We start from the raw sequence: 19,791 nt of genomic DNA, 5'->3' as shown, positions 1-19,791 counted from the left end.
GTGACCTAAGCTGGTTAAAACAGGAGATACTACAAGTGCTGTGAGAAATCAATATCCACACAGTTTCAGACTTGAACAAAAGTGACTATCATGAGGAACTGACCGAGAATACAGATCAGGGTTGTCACTTATGTAAAAGGCGAAAAGATGACCATTCTGCTTCACACAGTTCCAGCAGAGAATGCCTTAGCTTTATGAGTATATACTTGTCTTAAAGTGAAGTGTAAGAATGAAAATGCTGGAATTCCTTTAATTTCTGTTTAAAGCCATTTACAGATCTACAATGTGCTTGTTTACAGCCTTTGTTCTCAGGTTATTAAAATGGGGGGAATTCTAGAAGCGTGTGGGTCATGTCCCTTGATAGCCTACTGGAGTTTGGGCACATTGTGGATTTTAAGCGCCATTATTCAGCACTCACAACTGCCACGGCACTTTACAGACAGACAAAATCTCTGCCCCAAAGATTCTACAGTCTAAATAGAGACAAGACAGAGAAGACAAAATTGGAGAAGGAGATAAGGGAAATGGGAGAGGGGACAAAGGCCAATAATGCAAGATAACACACTGCTTGGTGGTTTGACACACTTTTGGTGGATTAATGCTTCTTGTTTTATGTATTAATTCACTTTTGCTTAGTGTCAAGGGAAAGCTGCACAGTTCATAGGGACCCTGGTATGAAAATATTGATTATAGAGGGGTCAGAAAGAATTTCTAGAAATATGCTTGGTTGCTCTAACATGAATAGTGCTCGAAATAAAGAGACTCCAGGCCACTTACCCAGAATTTCCAGAGGGAAATCTATCCTGTCTAAAGCAGCTTTCAAAGATTCCTTGAAGCCTTACTTTGCTGGTGTTTGGTAAAGCACCTCATCTACGTGTTTGTCCTGCTCTGAGATGTGATGAACTTGTTTCAAGATCTTAATGGACTCAACTATGTAACTGTGGATATGTCGCTACTATAGGCCCATGAAGTGAGGATCTTTGCATCCTCATTTAAGTTATGTCATCTCATTTATTCAATAGTAACTTTATTAAACAAAAAACAGTCCTAGATGCACATTTCCTTACCTAGCTTAACCTCTCTATCCATAGCTCAGGCAGGTCCATCTGATTCCCCATCTCTGAGTTGGGAGAAACAGCCTGCATGGCTCTTTTCATTGCCATGCTGAATAGCATTGCTGGCCACTCATTTAACTCCTTCTTTTTTCTTCCGACTAGCCATTATAAAGATTTGGACATTAGGCTGAGTCTTAAAAAGGGTAAAACATCATAGCCTGGCTCATGCCACATAGATCGCTTCTGCCCCCAGTTGATGGCCCAGGCATTGTTACCTTAATTCCTTTGAAGGTATGTTTCTTGCCTTTCCTGCTGGTTCTTTAACAGTCCCTTTTGATTTACCTATGCATTCCATCAAGAATCAATACAAAACTGAACACGGAAACCAAGTCATGCACACTAGTAATAAAAAATACGAGGCATTTTCCATTTAAAAACCAAGCACAAAAACATAAGCTCTACACACCCTAAAAATTACTTACCCTAGCAATACAGTCATGCTCGCACACAGTTAAGTCAATTAATTTAGCCAGCCTTAAATCAAAGAAGCAGTATGTGCCCTATCCCACTGTTGTTGACAGACTCAAAAAGGTAACAAAAGGCAATGGGATGAGCCAGAAAAATCACAGAGACTAAGCTCATTGATCTGAATGTCCATCACGAGTCTGTTTGCTGTGTTTTTCAAAACTAATACCATTTAGAAACATTAATAAATGAACGCAAAATAATCATGATAACATGATATCGACCATAATATGAGAAAGAGAAATCGAATGTTGTTTTCCTTGTTGATAATATCAGTGAGTACATTTTTTTTTTCTGCAAAGTTCTGGAGCCAAGAAATTTAACTTGACTTTAGGACTGGATTATAGAGAGAGCATCTAATATCTACTTGGAGACAAGTGACTGCTACCCCACATTATTATATGCAGCATAGTTGTAGCTGTGTCAGTTCTGGGATATTAGAGAGACAGCTTGGCTCTCTCACCAACAGAAGTTGATGCAATAAAAAATATTTCCTCACCCACCTTTTCACTCTAATATTCCCACATTACTCAGAAATCTAAGAGCGAATTGAATCTTTGCAAATTTAGATAACATTGTAGGATGGCTTCCCAGTAAAAACTAACTCTGAAGTCCGATTCAAGATCATTTTAACCTTGCCAAAATAGCTTTCTCCCATCTACACTGTCACTAAAACTGTTTTTAGCACCAGTTCAGGGAACCCACTGCTAAAAATGGTTGTCGGCAGCAAGTCAGTTTCCTAGGTAATCCAAAATGCAGGAGAATTCGAAATGGAAACTGAAAAGAAAAAGACAGATCCTGCCACCCTTACTTACTTGTGGAAAAAGGTATTACACAGAGGGGGCAGGTATGGAAGACTCCAGCCCTAAACAAAGTGAAAATGACCAGCCTATTTTCATTGTCTAAATAAGTGAAGTGCAAAATGGGAAAAAAAGGAAATTAAATTTTAGTTTTTAATTTGGTAATTTATGGAGATAACTTTTTTCACACGTAAGATTTTTTTTGTTAACCTTATCTATTTAATTTCTATATTCAATTCCATCTTCTGCAATGCCACCAGCATTTTCTTTGTAGGCAGATGGAGTTCCAACAGAGAGATTTTTGTTTACTTTTATTCAAAACTACCATTGGTGCTTTGTCAACCAAACTTGCCAGGTCTCATTCATTTGTAGAAAGACTCCCTAATTCAGGGCTCTCTTTAAAATGGAATTAAAACACTTGTGCTGAAGAGTTTTGCAGTGTGTTTTAGTTTGATTTCAGTCATTCCAGTTATCAAGGTAGACTGCGTAGACTGTCAGTCCTTCATCAGTTAAGACTGAGCCAATCACAACACATCTTCTCTCGCTCTGGCCATCCTTCTCCATGTTTGTCCATATCTCCTTGTTAGAAAATCATCCCACCTCTTTGGAGGCTGACCTCATGGCTGTTTCAGTTCTCGCAGATACCAGTCAGATATAGCTGCAGTCCATCTGTTGACACTGAGTCGGGCCACATGTCCTGCCCATCGCATTTTTCTGAGCCTGCTTTCAACAACAACATATGGACTCCAGACTGCTGCCTAACTATTTCATTGGGGGTGTGATCATGGAGCAAAATGCCCTGAAATGATTGTTCCGTCGCCCTCTGTGTGACAGACAGTTGATGTTCTTCAATCCTCATCAGCGACCATGTTTCACTGCCATATAGCATCGCTGGAAGCACGGTCGAGTTAAAAAGATTTGTATATGTTGTTTTGCTGATCTTTCCTTGGAGGATGTCCCTGATGTCATTGAATGTGCACCATCCAGCTTTTTTTCTGCATGACAGTTCGCCTTTCTGATTGTGGCACATGTTGACTTCCTGGCCCAAATAAATGTATTTGTCAGCCTCTTGGATCTGCTTTCCTCCAAGAGTTATTTGGGTTCTTGGCAGAACATCTGATCTCATATTTTGTTTTCAACTGGTTCATTTTTAGTCCGACATGACTACTTTTTGAGTTCAGTTCTTTAAGCATTCTCACAAGCTGGACTGTATTTTTGGCTATCAGCACTATATCATCTGCAAACCTGAGATGGTTTAGCCACTTGCCATGGATATTAATCCCACCTTTCAGAACTGCTCATCAAAAGACCAATTCAAAGCAGGCTGTGAATAATTTTGGTGAAACTGTATCTCCTTGTTTCATACCTTTCTCGATGGGTATTCGGAGGGGAGTATAGAATAGCGATATATCTGTGCTGCAGCCAGAGTTTGCTTCCTTTAATAATGTGATATATTTTGCACTGATTCCCTGTTCTGAAAGAGCTTCAAGAATGGCATTGGTCTCCATGCTATCAAACACCTTCTTGTAGTCCATGAAGGCAATGCACAATTGGAACTTGTATTCCCTTGAACGTTCTAGTAGTTGGTTTAGAGTGAAGATGTGGTCTATTGTGCTGTCATTTCTTCAAAAACCAGCCTGCTCTCTAGGTTGCTGTTCATCCAGGTTTCACAATAGTCGATTTGTTATTATTTTAGTGAACAATTTATAGACATGCGAAAGCAGGCAGATCAAGCGATAGTTCTTTAGATTTTCTCCATCGCCTTTCTTATGCAGCAAGATGGTATTGGACTCTTTCCACCTGGATGGTATCTTCTGGATTTCCAGGTAACTGCTGAACCTTTGGGTGAGAGATTTCCAGAGTTCCTGACCGCCCACCTTAAGCACTTCTGCTGTCAGACCATCCTTGCCTGGAGCCTTCCCCTCTTTCATTTGATGGACTGCATGACGGATTTCGCTGATGAGAACCGGGAGTATGTGTTCATCGGTTTGTTGAAGTGATGGCATTGGGACATCTATATGGGATGCAAACAGCTGGGTATAGAAATTCCTGCAGATTGCCTCCATCTCTGTTTGACCGGTTACTGATTCTCCATCCTTGTTCTTCAAAACCGATAATGATGACTTATACAATGCCAATTCTCGTTTGCATTTTTTGAGATTTTTATGATCTTTAGCAGCCTTTAGGAGCTTTTTGGTTCAAAATTTCTTGAAGTCTTCCTTCAGCTTCATTTGTGTGAGCTTGCAGAGAAGAGAATACTCAAGCCTGTCGCTTCCATTTCTTTTAATTTTCCTCCTATTCTCCAATAAGGTCTTTGTATTCTCTGAGATTCTTCCGCTATCTCTTTTTGGTCTTTCACGCTCAGCTGATTTCACGCACCATTTCAGTCTCTTGCTGAAGTTCTCATAATCCTTGCCACAGTCATCCAGGAGGCTCCATTCTTCCCTGGAAATGTTTTCCTTCAGGATTGTCTCATCAAAAGCTACCGGTTGGTGCCTTCTGTTCACCATACACAGTGCCTTTTTCTCTACCTTCACAGTGAATGTGAGTCTGGATCTCAGTAGGCGATGATCACTACCAATGTTAAATGATGGCAATACTGAAATATCCTTCACAATGCATCGTCTATCGATCAGAAATTAATATATTTCATTCTTTGTCTTCATATTCAGTGTGATCTAAGTCCATCTCCTGTTGGCCTTCTTTTGGAACCAGGTGTTACCAATGAACATTCTCCTCGTCTCTGCCAAGATAGCTAGTCGTTCTCCTCGCACGTTTCATTCTCCGATACCGTACCTTCCTATGAACTTTTTGCACTCTCTCCATCTTCCAACCTTGGCATTAAAGTCTCCTATCGCAATCGTATATGTGGAACTCTGAGTGAGGGTTTCCTCCAGCTCCTGATAGAATCCTTCCACATCATCATCTTTGCATGCAGTTGTGGGACCATAGATCTGGATGATTTTGAGAGTGCTGTATTGGTTCAATCAGAGGTAAAGCACCCCAATACACAATGACTTCAAATGGCACAAGATGATTTTTGAAGCCCATTCCTTGTCTATGATGAATCCAACTCCTCCAGCTGTCCTTGTGCCGTCATCTTTTCCTAGAATGACCATGCTTCCATCCCGCCAGCTGACCTCCATCTCCTTCTTTTGCTGTGTTTGGCAAACGCCCAGCACATCGCAGGCTGTTTTTGCCTTTTCCTCCATGAGATGGTTTATTGATTGGTTTACTGATGAGGGAGGCCTCATCAGTGTTCTGCAGTTATAAGTGCACACTGAGAGAGTTGCCCGGTTTTCTTTTGGCAACCTGGCACTTGAGATTCTTTTCAGCCTCTCATTGATCGAATGTCTCACTGCCTCTGGAGTGGGGATCGAGGGAAGTGCAGAACCAAAAACTTGGTTTTCCATGTTGTTTTAGACATTATTTTCAGCCACGCGCTGGCTGGGCTGTCAGTGGTGTACTTAACTCCTCAACTTAGCTAGTTATCAAGGTGACAACCAAAAATCAAAGGAGTTTAAGCATTGGTTGTGTTTGGCATTCCAACTCAAAATAACCAAGTTCAAATAAATTTAAAATCATGTTTCCAATTAAATTAAAAATACAATTCTTCAAAACTATCTTGTTCATACTAAGTTTTGCAAACACCTTCCCACCTTTTAATTAATTGATCATTTTAAAGTTATTTCTCAGGCCTTTCCAGTTTCCTCTATAAGGCGACTCTGTCATGCTATCTCCTCCCTTTCCCTTGCTAGGCCCATCTCCTCCTTTCTAAACATAACCCGACCTCTTCAAGCCTAAGGGTATTTTCCCCTTTGTTTGTCTCTACAGCCTTACTGGACCTCTCTAGCAGAAGGAATAATGGAGGGTTCACTTGCTAACCAAAGCAATTTAGGCCTATTTAGTTTCAGTTAGGTGCAGCTTACAATGTTAACAATGACCAAAGTATTAAGAAACAGTGCAACAATATGCAATGGATAGGGAATGTAAGGCATCCCATGATGACTTCCAAACCCAAAGCTAGAAATATGGGTGCTAACTGGGGAGATATGAATCATGATAGGCCGTTGTCAAAGCCTGCGACAGTCTTGTTACATCCCTTGTTGATGGGGGAATAACCTGGAAGAAATAACCAGGTTATTAACTATTTTATACTTTACTCTTGGAGTCCTGATAAAATGGCAATTTTCCAATAATCATTTCAATAAATCCTCTTTTTTTCCACAATAGGCCATTTTAGCATATCCAATTATTGTATTCAGATAGTCTCTCATAGTCATAAAATATTGTGTGGTAGGCCAATTTCATCAGAATTTAAAATGAAATACCTGTATAAATGCATGCATCTCTACTGAGATCTCATATAAGCACTTGATACTGTCCTCAGATATGGACCCATTAATCTAAAGTTAGAAAGTCCTTAAGAGTATTATTTTATTGGTCTCAATAGCTCCATTGCAGAGATAGGCATGCCATTGATTTCAGTTACCTGATGTGTTGTGGGAAAAGAGGGAAGTGCTGTTGTTTTCCAACTTTATAGATGGCCTTGGATATTATTTGAAGTGATGTCTCCGATGGAGATGTCCCATGATAAATGGAAATTCACTTACAACAGTTTTCTATATCTGAGAAGGAGATCCCAGAAAGGACCCTCTATTTCTAGTAGAGAACTTTCAGTAAGAGACAGAGACAGATTACTCTAAAATTGTCTTAAGGGAACTTGTAAGTATTGGTTTTCATATAGTATACTGTTTAATTAGTGCTTCCTTTCTGTTGTTTGGGATTGCTAGAAGGGCACTTCCTCAACAGCTTGGTTTTCTTAAAAATTTCAAATCTAATGAAAAGAAAGCAAGAGTTTTGTTTGTATTATAAAATAAAATATACATAATACAAAATAAAAATGAACAAGTTTGTGAACAAATAAATTAACCTCGCTTTGTCTAAATTTCTCTCTGTAAAATTGGGACAATACTTTCCCTCCTTTGTAAATAATGTAACTAGCTTTGGATAAGAAGCTCCATTAAGTACAAAATATTATTAGTAAATTAATATGAAGAGCCTGACTAAGCTCTTGCCCTCCAAAAAGCCATGTAAGATAGCGTTAAACTGCTACTTAGTCCTTGACTCATGCCATCGTTGCTACGTAGTTTGAAATGTCATGTTGAAGCTTAGAATATACAGAATCTTTGCTAATAATTTACGATGAATTGTACAGATGTCAGAGTTTAGAGGCAAATTCTTCACGGAAAAAACACTGTAGCTTTGGATGCAGCAAGAGACAGAAATGTAGAGCTGGTCAGTGCTTTTCAAGCCCATCTCTTGAAGATGGGCTGTGGGTGCTTGCTGGTGGTCTGAGAAAAGATGACTCGTTACATATTATTGGCTCTCCTCCTTCACCTCAATCATGTTAAAAGATGCTAAAAGAACTTTCTTAATATTAATTTTCTGTGTGAACAATTTCTTTGTTTGCCACAGGAATGTTATGTCAAGCTCAGTAGGAGGAGAGAGTGGGTTCAAACACCAACCAGAGGGGAAGTGTCCCGCATGCAATCTCTCCATTGGAATGTGGTCCATGCTGTGATAACGTATAGTAGCTCCAGGACAGGATTGCAGGAGAAGGAGAATTGTGGCTTTTCGAGCTTCCTCTGCGTCCAGGACAAAGAACAGAAATATGATGAGTGGCCAATCCCAGGAGCTGCTGTAATATGATCAACAAAGGACCCGCCTGTGAAGCTCAAAATAGGGTCTCATGGACCTAATGCAGATGCTCTGTTAATTTCAAGTTAAAATCAAGAGGCCAGAATTATTAACACTTGACGTCCGTGGGAAAAGGAAACAGTCCACAATTCATAGTTAAATAATGGGAAATTTTAGCTGCAAAACAGTTGTTTGATGACAAATAATCCATTTAACTTTGAATTTATTTTGGAGAAAGGATCACATAGATGTACGCACAATGAAATGCAGGAACCGTGTAATCATGTCATTGTAACTCTCACCTTCCCTCGTTTCTGCCCCTTGCTGTTTGTAGCTCTTACTCGTTATATAATGTCTAAAATTAGAGTCCAATCCTGCAATTTCAAATGCACTGGCAAACCTTTACACTGGCATGGATCCCTTCCAAAAATCTAGCTCAGGATCTGGCCCTTAGACTGCATATTCCTTGAGTCAGTGACTGTCTCTTACTTGTTCTGTAAAGTGCCTAACACTATATAAACATTAGCTTCATGATGATGATGATAACAGGCAATAACCAAATACCATGAAGAAAAAAAACAAACCATTGTTGGCAGAACAAGAACAAAAATGTTCTGTTTGTCTGTGTTACTGTAGCTTGTGGCTATTATTATTATTATTATTTTATTTATTATACTGGGTGTATTTTTACATGCAGAAACTGTATTTTGTCTTTTGGGTACCCTACCTGAAACACCTTAAAGGGCCTTGTTTTTCAGCAAGTGCTGAGCATCCCACTCCCTGAAAATCAGGCCACTTTAAGTTGTCTCAAGTTGGGCACCCAAAATCACACATCAGTTTTGAAAATCTTGGATTCCCAGTACTTCTGAAAATCATGTCACTGATTTATCAGCCTACTGGTTTAGCAGGTTACTTTAGTTGAAAATCTTGACTTGAGCCTTTGATAAAACAGAAAATTCTCAGAGATTACTTGAGGATTAATTCTTTATTGCTTGTAAAACACCTAGAAGATGTTTGGTTGAAAGGCATTGTAGATGTATAATACAGTCTATGACTACTGGGTGATAACATAATGTATTTATAAATGGTTCAGCTCTGACAATTTTTGACAAGCAGGGCTGTAAATCAGCCAAATAATTAAAAAATGATAATTTTGGTTTGTGTGGGGAACTTGTGTGTGAAATTTACAAAAAGCCAAACCTCACCATTGTTCTCCTTGCTCTGCTGGACAGTACAAAGAAACTTCTACAAGAGATACTGGGGAAAAGTCTAGGTCTGTGTCACTGAAGACTCTTAATGCAGTAGATAGTAATGGGGAAATCTCTAAGGAGTCTGAAGATGAGTGTGATTCAGACAAGCATACACACATTGGGATGCTTATCCAAGCAGTTCGTACCTCTTGGTGTGCATACAGAAAGTGCTTCTCAGCTTATGCTACTTGAGAATTTATCAGTTGTCCCAGAGTTGGTTCTGGATTTAACTAAAGCCCAGGAAGGAAATGTTCCTAAGTTTGTGTCTGCTAGAGAGAAAGATATTGTAAATAGGTTGCATCCAGTTAGTGTCATAACAAAGTCCCAGAGACCAGGCATGAAAAAACCACCCCGCTGAGCGCAGCAAGTTTCAGTTTTGTAAAGTTCCAGTGTAGACAGTGCCCCAGCACTGGGAGCCACATCCCTTGTTGAGATGGGTTTTTTAGAGCTGCTGTCGTCTGCCGTGACCACACAAGCCATGTTAAAGTGCTGCTGTTGCAGCGCTTTAGCATTGCCAGTGTAGACTAGCCCCCAGTGTGGATAACTTAAAGAAGGTTTTTACAAGGTGGAATGAAGATTGTTAGGGAATTTGAATGGCCCTATGATGATCAACTGACTGTGTTTGGCCAGCTTGTTGGGAAGACACTGTTGTTGGGACAGGAATGTTTCCATGTTGATTCTTTAAGTGAACAGTCTGTGTCTCAGGTTCAGAGGTTAAGACTGGGTAGATGAATCTACAGAGCAGGACAGCTGTGCAGTTGATCTCTCAAGAATACAGGGGATGACAGGCAAACTCTCATCTCTAGACACTTTGGATATGTCTTGTAGTCTCTTAGTGGACTTAACATCCAATTCCATGTGGAAGCAGAGGTTGGTAATGGAAGGACAAAAGAACCTTGAGTCTAACATGCTAGTGAAAATGGATGGTATCTTTTTAAGACAAAGTCCAGCCTTGCAATTGGTAACAGTTAAGAATCTGAAAATTTGTAAACTCTAGTGCAGGGATCTCAAACTCAAATGACCATGAGGGCTAGTTCATTGGCCCGAGGGCTGCATCACTGACACACCGCCTTACTGCCCCTGGCCCTGCCCCCACTCCACCCCTTCCATGAGGCCCCGCCTCTTCCCACCCCTTCCCTGAAGTCCCCACCCCAACTCCACCCCTCCCTGCCCCCAGAGGGTGCATGAGGGGTGTGGTGGAGGCTCAGGGCAGGGAGGTGAGGTGCAAGAGGTCTCAGGGTGCAGAAGGGGTGTGGGATGCAGCAGGGGGCTCAGGGCAGGGGATTGGGGTGCAAGAGGGGTGTGGGATGCGGCAGGGGGCTCAGGGCAGGGGGTTGGGGTGCAGCAGGGGGTTCAGGTGCAGGCAGGGGGCTCAGGGCAGGGAGTTGGGGGCGGGGTGCAGGAGGGCTTCGGGGTGACAGTGGCATGCACTGGGGCCAGGGCAGGCTGCCGCCCCTGGCCCTGGTCCCGCTCCAGGAAGTAGCTGGAACCATGTCCCTATGGCCCCTGGGGGAGAGGGACGCAGGGCTCCACACGCTGCTTGCCGTGCCTCCAGGTACCTCCCCGGAAGCTCCCATTGGCCGTGGTTCCCTGTTCCCGGCCAATGGGAGCTGCGGGGGGAGGGTGCCTGACAGGGCAACACACAGACTGAGCCCTCTGCTTCTCCCCACCCCCCAGCCACAGGGAGTGGTGCAGGGCTCGATGAGGGCAATCCTGTGGCTGTAGTTTGCCCACGCCTGGCCTGGAGGTAGGCCGGTGGGCGGGCACGGGGCGCTTGGCGAGCTGCAGGAAATAGCCCCGCAGGCCACGTGTTTGAGACCCCTGGTACAGTGTCTCTGTTGATGCAAATTACCTGACTGACGGGGGAGGAAGACTTGCCCATAACTGTTAGCAAAGAGGACACACCTAGCCAGCCAATTAATTCTGTTACACAAAAGAGCTCAGATTTTGATGGTACTGACAGGGAGTAAGGGAAAAATTAATCTTACAAATGGAAGCCACAGGTTAACCCTAGAATGCCAAAAGCCCAAGGGTATTGTGCCAAAGGTGTGACATGACAAAAATGCTTGTGAATGTACACTTGTGATAGATTTGATATTAATATTATTGCTGGAGTTAGCTCTTATAACTAATGCATTGCTTATGTATCGGGGGTAGCTGTGTTAGTCTGTATCCACAAAAACAACAAGGAGTCTGGGGCACCTTAAAGACTAACAAATTTATTTGAGCATAAGCTTTCGTGGGTAAAAAACTGTAAACATGTACAATGTGCAAGATCTTTTGAAAAAAACCTTGACCATATTGGGAGTGATACATAAGACCTCACTGTGTCCTAAAAGCCTTTATGGTTATACTGTTTCATTACATGACAACACACTTTATGTCTAAGGCCATGTAATACTGATATTTCAAAGTTAGTGCCTGTAACCAGTCTTGAAACTGTACACAGGAGAAAAGACATTACACACCTAATGCGCTGCATAAAAAGGAAAACTGAGGCACTATACCATATTGTTTTCATGTCTAAATGCTAAGATTCCTACACTATGGAGAACATTAATATCTACATTAACTTGATGTTAATTGGGTTCCAAACATTTCCCAGAGCTTGTATGAATAAATTAGGTATTTTCATTAGCTCTGGGCAAGATCACAAGACATACAAGAATTACTCTACAAGAGCAGATCCAATCCACTATTGGTTTGAGCAAGTTTTACCTTGGGTTTTTAAAGGGATTGAATAATATTATTACTTTCATAACGAACCATACAAAGAAAAAGCCTGTTTTAGACAAACATGATTTTGATAAACCATTTCTGTTATACGCTGACACTTCTAACATTGGGTTAGAAGCTGTAGTAATACAGAACCACGAATGGGAAGTTCCTGTGATGCATTCAGCATTGTCTGGGACACCCCTTCCTGCATTGATTTTGCATTGGGGGTGTGATGTTAACTGATTAAACTATAACCAGGTAGATCATTGTTGCTAACACTGTTATATAATTGCAACAAATCTTGCACAAAACTTGACACTATGAAATTAGGCCTGAATAAAGACTGGGAGTGGCTGCGTCACTACAAAAAATAATTTTCCCTCTGTTGATATTTATACCTTCTTGTCATGAATGGGCCACATCCATTTTGACTGAATTGGCCTCGTTAGCACTGACCCCCCCACTTGGTAAGGCAACTCCCATCTTTTAATGTGCTATAATATATATTCCTCTTACTGTATTTTCCACTCCATACATCTGATGAAGTGGTTTATATCCCACAAAAGCTTATGCCCAAATAAATTTGTTAGTCTCTAAGGTGCTACAAGGACTCCTCATTCTTTGTACAAAATGTGGCAGATAAGATATCTATAGAAAGGATATGATTTGCTGAATATGATTATGCTATTTGTATGCATCTATCATTTTTGTACATGAAATTAACTATATGCCTGTATTTCTAAGGTGTTTGCTTCTGAGTAGTACCAACAAGGTGTTTAGCCAGCACGTTGTAAAGGAATTATTCAAATAGAATGAACCATTAGAGAACACTTAACTCACAATGGAAGACACCTATCTACTCTTAATGGAATTTCATGCTATGACTAAGAGAAGTCATGCATGGACATGTGACTTGCTCATGTGACTCCGAACTCCATCTTTTACCTGTAGTCTTCCACTACTGTGTTGAGGGCTTTGTTTGAAACAATGGGCTTCCCTCCACATGGCAGAAGCTATAAAAGGTGCTGGAAACATCTCCATTTTGCTCTGTCCTGCTCAAACCTCTGAACTATGGACTTATACTAATGGGAGCATTGTAACTATTGGACTAAGGACCTTCCAATGATTTGGAAGCAACCAGAGACTTGACTTAAGTCAGCAGTTTATTCCATCACTGCTATAAGCCTGAACCAAGAACTTTGCAATTATTGTATGTATTTGATTCCTTTAATCAATTTTAACTTTTCTTTCTTTCTTTCTTTCTTTCTTTCAACAAACCTTTAGATTTTAGATACTGAAGGATTGGCAACAGTGTGATTTTTCAGTAAGATCTGAATTGTATATTGACCTGGGTGTGTTGCTGGTCCTTTGGGAGCAGAAGATACCTTTGTTTAATTAAACTGATTTTAAAGAACCACTTATCTTTAAGTCTAGCATCTGGATGTTGAATCCAGGACTGGAATGCCTCAGGAAACTGCTTTTCTGACTTTTTATTAGCCAGTGTGATGAAACAGAAGTTAACTTTTATTGCTGGTTTGATATATTTTATGGGAGAATAACTACCAGTTTTGGGGGCTGTCTGCCCTATTTCTCAGCAGTTTGTCCTGAATTTGGTATTCTCGGTTGTGACCCACGGAGGCACAGTGACACCAACTTCTGTTGATAAAAGAGATGAGCTTTTGAGATACACAGAGCTCTTGTTTAGGTAGTACAAACAAATCTCTTTGAGCCCATTGTATAGAAAAAAAATTCAGAAACATCTCTATTTTAGGTAAATTTGTATCTTAATTTATTGACAAGGTCAGTGAAATCCAGGATTATTAATTATTAATGTACAATTTACATATGGTTAAATTGTCAGCTGCATATAAAACATGCATTGCTTTAAGAGATGTTCTGGGGAAGTCTGAGTTGCAGTCGATTCAGTTCCTCCTTAGTGTTTTGCCAACAGGAAAAAATTAGTTCTTTGTGCTTTATCTTTCTTATCATGGTTTCAAGATATCACTAAAGCTGTTTACTGTAAATTTAAACTATTTTTAAATGAGTATTTTACTGTAAATGGGCATATCTTAGAAACCAGAGCTCATGTTACTTAATCTGTAGCATATAAATACAGGGTCAAACTCATAGTAAATTATTCCTGTGAATGCTTTTTCTAGAAAATCAGGAATTGCAAAGTAAGTGGTTGGATGGTATTGTTGCTCTCGTTTAAGTCTGTTCTTTAATTATAAAGTTGTGCATAGTTTGTAAGAAGTTTATGATAGAAATTTCCTTAAAATCTTTTATTTATGTCTACTAAACATGTGTATGATGGTTTTCCACATCATTCAAGGTTTAAGGTTACAGTATATTATAGTTTGTGTTTTAATTTAGAAAATAACAGTCATGGTTTTATGTTCCTATTTTATTCAGAGTATAATAAAATACATCTTGTCTATTTCTTTATGCTATTCATTTAGGAAGTATATGCAATTTTAGAAATCATTACCAGATAAGTTGGGGAGTCTACGCCATACATTAGCTTTGAAATGAAAGCATACAGCTATATTCCCAAGTGCAAGTATTGCAATTGTGGTCCAGCCCTGGTACTCACTTCCACTCTATCCTCAGTGCACTTGTGCAGGTCCAAACATAATTCACTTTTTTAAAAGCAGTGATCTACTAAAACTTTAAGGATTATGTCCCAACCTGATGGGACTTAATTGAAATTTGCTGCTTTTTTTGTTTCAAGTTGTGGGGTTTTTGGAGCAGGACAAATTCCAAAATTAAGGGTACTTCATTAAGATTTGAATAAAGAATAATTTAAAAGTTTTTTTCATGCCCACTGAAGCTCTGACTAAAAATATAACAAACTAATACAAATGTCTTAGAAAGTAGACATTTAGCATACATTTATAGAGCCAATGTGTAATATTGCAACATAAAGAGTTTACTTGTACTCAAAATTCCTTATGGGTAATTCTTTTAATGATTTTTTTCCACAGGCTAGGAATCAAACAATGCTGCTCCTTCCAATATTCAACACTTTTGTCTTGGCGTTAACTCTGGTGACGACTTCCAACTCAAATCCTGCTCAGCGTGTCCAAAAATGGGATCAGAATGCATGTACACTAGTTGTGTGCGGACCTGCTCAAAACGGACTACCAGGAAGAGATGGAAAAGATGGCCCTAAAGGTGAAAAGGGAGATCAAGGTATAGAAATATTGATTTACTGTTCACCTGTTGGTCAGATTGGTATTTTTTTAAAAGCTAATAAAAAGAATGCATAATTCAAATCATGTAGCTAGATGGAACCTGAGCAAAAAGTTTTGTCAAGCATGAACAATCCAGAGATTCTTAATTTATTGTGAATTACTAAAACACTAGGATGAAACTAACAGTATTGTTCAAAGTAAAATAAAAGCTATGTTACAATTTGGAACCAGATGCTTCTGAGATTATGTGCTCTAGACCCTTTCACTTCCAGGCCACCAGTTTTGAATCTGATCCACACTGGCAGTGTCTGAAACTTGTTACCAGCCAATGCCTGTCCTGTGATCTATGTGAAATAACTTGCTTGTTACAGTGCATTTCTTGGTGGTTAAGATACACACAAACACACATACATAATAAATAAGACTAATAGCACTCTTGGCAGTGTCAGCAGATGGCCAACATCAGGGTGATATACATTCGGGTATTGTCAAGCCTCAAACTAAGTTGAATTGGCACTGAAGAGACAGACCCTGGAAAAATTGAATAGGTCTCACTGCTGCAGATAGAGGCAAAGGATGAAGGGGCATTCAGCCTACTCTCTAGAAGTTACTATAAGAAGTTATTCTCATCACACTGTACTTAGTATTTATTTGTATTACAATATCACTTAGTCCCTAACAGATATCTGAAAACCATCTTGTTAGGCAGTCTATATAAAACATGCTAAGAGAAAAATTCTGCCCTGAAAAACTTACAAACTAAATAGATGAGAAAGAAAGAAAGAAAGACGGGAGTAGTATCTCCATTTTAGAAATGGGCAATAGAGGCACAAGGGATTATAGACTAGAGTCACTAAATTTTCAAAAGAGCATAGCTCCCATTTAAGCACCATATTTTCAAAACAGTGCACTGAGTGCGGAGTTATTTTAAATATTCAGTTGCAAGTGTCACAATGAGAGTGTTTAAGCTTTTGAAGATCTTAACCCAATTCTGGATGCTGGGCACTTCAAAATCTGGTCCCAGTAGTGCATTCTGGGCACTTCAAAATCTGGTTCCAAGGTCTGTGGAAAATATGGCTTTAAATCTGTACATGCTGAGAAATATTTTAGGAATTCCAGCTATACTCACATACCAATATTTCCATGTAGAAGTGAAACCACCAAACTTATGAACACTTTTCAGATATTTGAATTTGATATTTAAATTGTAGCAATAGAACCAAGCTATAAAGCTTGGATCTGGATCAAAGTTCATTGTTCCTCAAAAATTCATTGTTCTTTTTGATGATCTAATCTTTGTCCATCTTTAATTATGACATCACAAACTCTTATAACACCTACAAATTCTACTGTTTACTTGCTTTTATTTTTGTCTCTTCCTTTTCCCTGAATAAACACATTGCATTGCAAGGATTAAGAGGGTTACCAGGTCTTCCAGGAAAGGATGGATCCCCTGGACCAAAAGGAGATAGAGGTGCAGAAGGACCAAAGGGAGACTGTGGAGGCAGAGGTAAGCAGTACCCCCCTTTTGAGGGGGTGATAAAGAAGAAGCCCAACAGGGCAGACAGAAAGGCCTTTATGGATGTTTGAATGGTTTTCATTTCATAAATGTTCCAGTAGGGCTTTGCTGCTTCTTTCTGAGCGAGGGAGAAATATTCAGAGGTGGGCACTGGGGAAACCAGGCAGTCTGGTTTTCAAGGGAGAGAAGTGAGTGAGCCTGCAGGGTTACCAGAAGTTGGTCTGATGAACTCAAACAATCCTATAGGAGAGAAACACCACAGTGATGGGTACCTGATCCCTGGGTTCATGGGATGAAGGATGTGCTTCTAATTTTTAATGAAATTGAAAAGCTAACATTGCTGCAGGTGCTACTGAGAATTTCACTCAACAAGTAGTTTCATTTTCAGTGGACTTGTGGCCTCAGAACCTCAGTTTTAAACTTGTTGTATCTTCTTGAGCAACCAAGAAATCAAAAACAGTATCTTTGGTGTTACACTTGTGATTCATTACTAGTTCTGGAGGTGACTTCTCTGGCTTTTTTAAGCTTTTAGAAAACCTTGCATATTTTAATGTGACACAATAAGAACAATGCTATTATTTTCTCCTTCAGAATGTGAGCTTTTAAAAACTGAAATAAGTGATTTGCAAGAACAACTGAAGACCCTGAAAGCTACTGTCAGCAACATCCAAAAAGGTAAGACAAATAAAGTGCTGTTCACTCCAGTCACTGAGAGATGCGCCCAAATGGAGTAATTTGGATGCAGATCTAGATCCCTACTTCTTCAGAGTTAAAAAGGATTCATATGTGGTGTCGGATCTGGGCTTTCTGCTATTCGCTCATACTTCAAACTTCTATGTGCTTGTTGGATGTTTTAGTAAAGTAACTCAATTCTACAATATGGGCAGTACTGGTCTAACCTTGTCACATGTATTGTTAGCCTCGGCAGGTCTCCACTTTGATGTAAATAGGAAAGTCCACCCAAGAACAGTTGTGGGATCAAGTGCTAAAAAAATCCCATCCAAAATATACTTAAGATGAAATACTGTGGCTTGCGTAGGGTCTACTTTGTGTCTGAAATGTTATTTGATTTGTCCTGTGACCAAAAAGAATAGTGGGAGATGACCACTCTCTGACATCAACAGCACATGTGGCCTCATTCTGCCCCTTGATTTCCCATTTACTTCCTCTGGAACAGGAATAGACCCTTGAGTCTTACCTGTAAAGAGAGCTCCAAATGCTAATTGATATAATGGAATGATAACAGAAATTCTCATATCAAGGACAATGGGCCTGGCCTCATAAAAAAAATACTGCAGTAATGTTCCCAAACACTGCACCTTACAATAGTGACATGGCGATATTTTAGGCTGCCAAAATAGTATTAAACTCTGGTATTGTGTACAATTCCAACTCTGCTCTCTAGGACAATAAAAACTTCCTCAGCTATGCCTTCATAGCTAACTAAAATAATAATAATAAAGTATAAACCTCAACCTAAGATTTTTCCTGGTTGTTTTAGGGTCTTCCTGAGACTTTTTGCCTCTGTCCATAGTTTTCTCTGCACCAGTAAAATATTCTTCCCCTTTCAAACTTCTGGGTCGGTGTGCAGCTGGAATGACAGAATGAATCGACAAAAATAACTGCCTCTTGCTCCAGGCTCCAAGAACTTGTTACTCTAATCTGAAGAATATTGCATGGGAAAAAAATGTAACTTAGATGTACTGTACTTCTGTGTTTTTTCTAGCTTGGATTTTCTTAAATGTCAGTAGTGCCAGTGAAAAAACATTTCAAGCCAATGGCTCTGAAGGTGACTTTGAGACCTCAAAAGCCACATGTTCCCAAGCTGGTGGCCTGATTGCTTCTCCAAGGAATTCTGCAGAGAACAGCGCCATACAACAAATAGTAGTTCGTCATAACAAAGCAGCATATATTGGAATAAACAATATACAAACAGAAGGTTCATTTAAGTATCTAAGTGGTGAAGCAATAGAATACTCAAACTGGGCTGCAGGAGAACCAAATAATCTTGGTGGAATTGAAGACTGTGTAGAAATGTATCCAGATGGCAGATGGAATGACAAACCCTGCAATTATAAACAGTTAATAATCTGTGAATTTTAATCTCCCTGTCCTTGTGGTTTACATTAAAATCAGTTAGTGCAAGTTGGCTTACAGCTTTAATATTTATATAACCTTGTTGATTTACAATAGCCTCACATTTTGAATACTGTGCTGCATCAGTGATGTAAAGATATAGATATGCTGAATCTTGCTGAAATTTCTATTATGATAAATTGAATTGCAATAAAGCCATCATGCAACCTTGAACTGTGTTCATAGGTGGTTAAAACAGGAGATACTTAAGTGCTGTGAGAAATCGATACGTACACAATTTCAGACTTGAACAAAAGTGATGATCATGAAGAACTGACCGAGAACACAGATCAGGGTTGTCTCTTATGTAAAAGGCGAAAAGATGACCATTCTTCTCCACGTAGTTCCAGCAGAGAATGCCTTAGTTTTATGAGTATATACTTGTCTTAAAGTGAAGTGTATGGATTTCCATTAATCTCTGTTTAAAGCTGTTTACAAGTCAACAGTCTGCTTGTTTACAGGCTTGTTTTCAGGTTACTAAAATGGTGGGGGGAGGGATTCTAGAAGCTTTTGGTCATGTGTCCCTTGATAGCCCACTGGAGTTTGGGCACGTTGTGGATTTAAGTCCCATTATTCAGCACTCACAAATACCATGGCACTTTACAGGCAGAAAAAATCCCTGCCTCAAAGATTTTACAATCTAAATAGAGACAAGACAGAGAAGACAAAATTGGATGGGGAGATAAGGGCAATGGAAGAGGGGACAAAGGCCAGTAATACAAGATAACACAGTGCTTGGGGGTTTGACACACTTTTGATGGATTAATGCTTTTTGTTTCATGTATTAATTAACTTTTGCTTAGGCTAACACCTAATGTTGATCATTCAGTGTCAAGGGTAAGATGCAGTGCTCATAGGGACCCTGGTATGATAACACCACTGATTATAGAGGGG

General features: G+C 39.7%; 1 protein-coding gene across 3 annotated transcripts in view; it reads left to right on the top strand.

Annotated features, from left to right (window-relative positions):
* LOC120409262 (pulmonary surfactant-associated protein D-like) overlaps positions 1-19,136 on the top strand; it is a 58,192-nt gene extending 39,056 nt beyond the window's left edge. The window contains exons 1-5 of one of the 3 annotated variants that reach the window (XM_039547013.1): positions 14,189-14,225; positions 15,033-15,240; positions 16,654-16,752; positions 17,353-17,436; positions 18,488-19,127. In XM_039547013.1, the coding sequence (XP_039402947.1) occupies positions 15,048-15,240; positions 16,654-16,752; positions 17,353-17,436; positions 18,488-18,864 (753 nt within the window). In that variant the 5' untranslated portion in view covers positions 14,189-14,225; positions 15,033-15,047 and the 3' untranslated portion in view covers positions 18,865-19,127. Of the gene's footprint in view, positions 1-14,188; positions 14,226-15,032; positions 15,241-16,653; positions 16,753-17,352; positions 17,437-18,262; positions 18,458-18,487 lie in introns of those variants that run through there. The other 2 variants (XM_039547015.1, XM_039547014.1) reach the window with 2 other exon arrangements.
* Positions 19,137-19,791: the final 655 nt, after the last annotated feature.

The sequence above is a fragment of the Mauremys reevesii genome, linkage group 7, assembly GCF_016161935.1.
Source record: "Mauremys reevesii isolate NIE-2019 linkage group 7, ASM1616193v1, whole genome shotgun sequence".
NCBI lineage: Eukaryota > Metazoa > Chordata > Testudines > Geoemydidae > Mauremys > Mauremys reevesii.
This window is presented reverse-complemented; position numbering and strand designations above follow the sequence as displayed.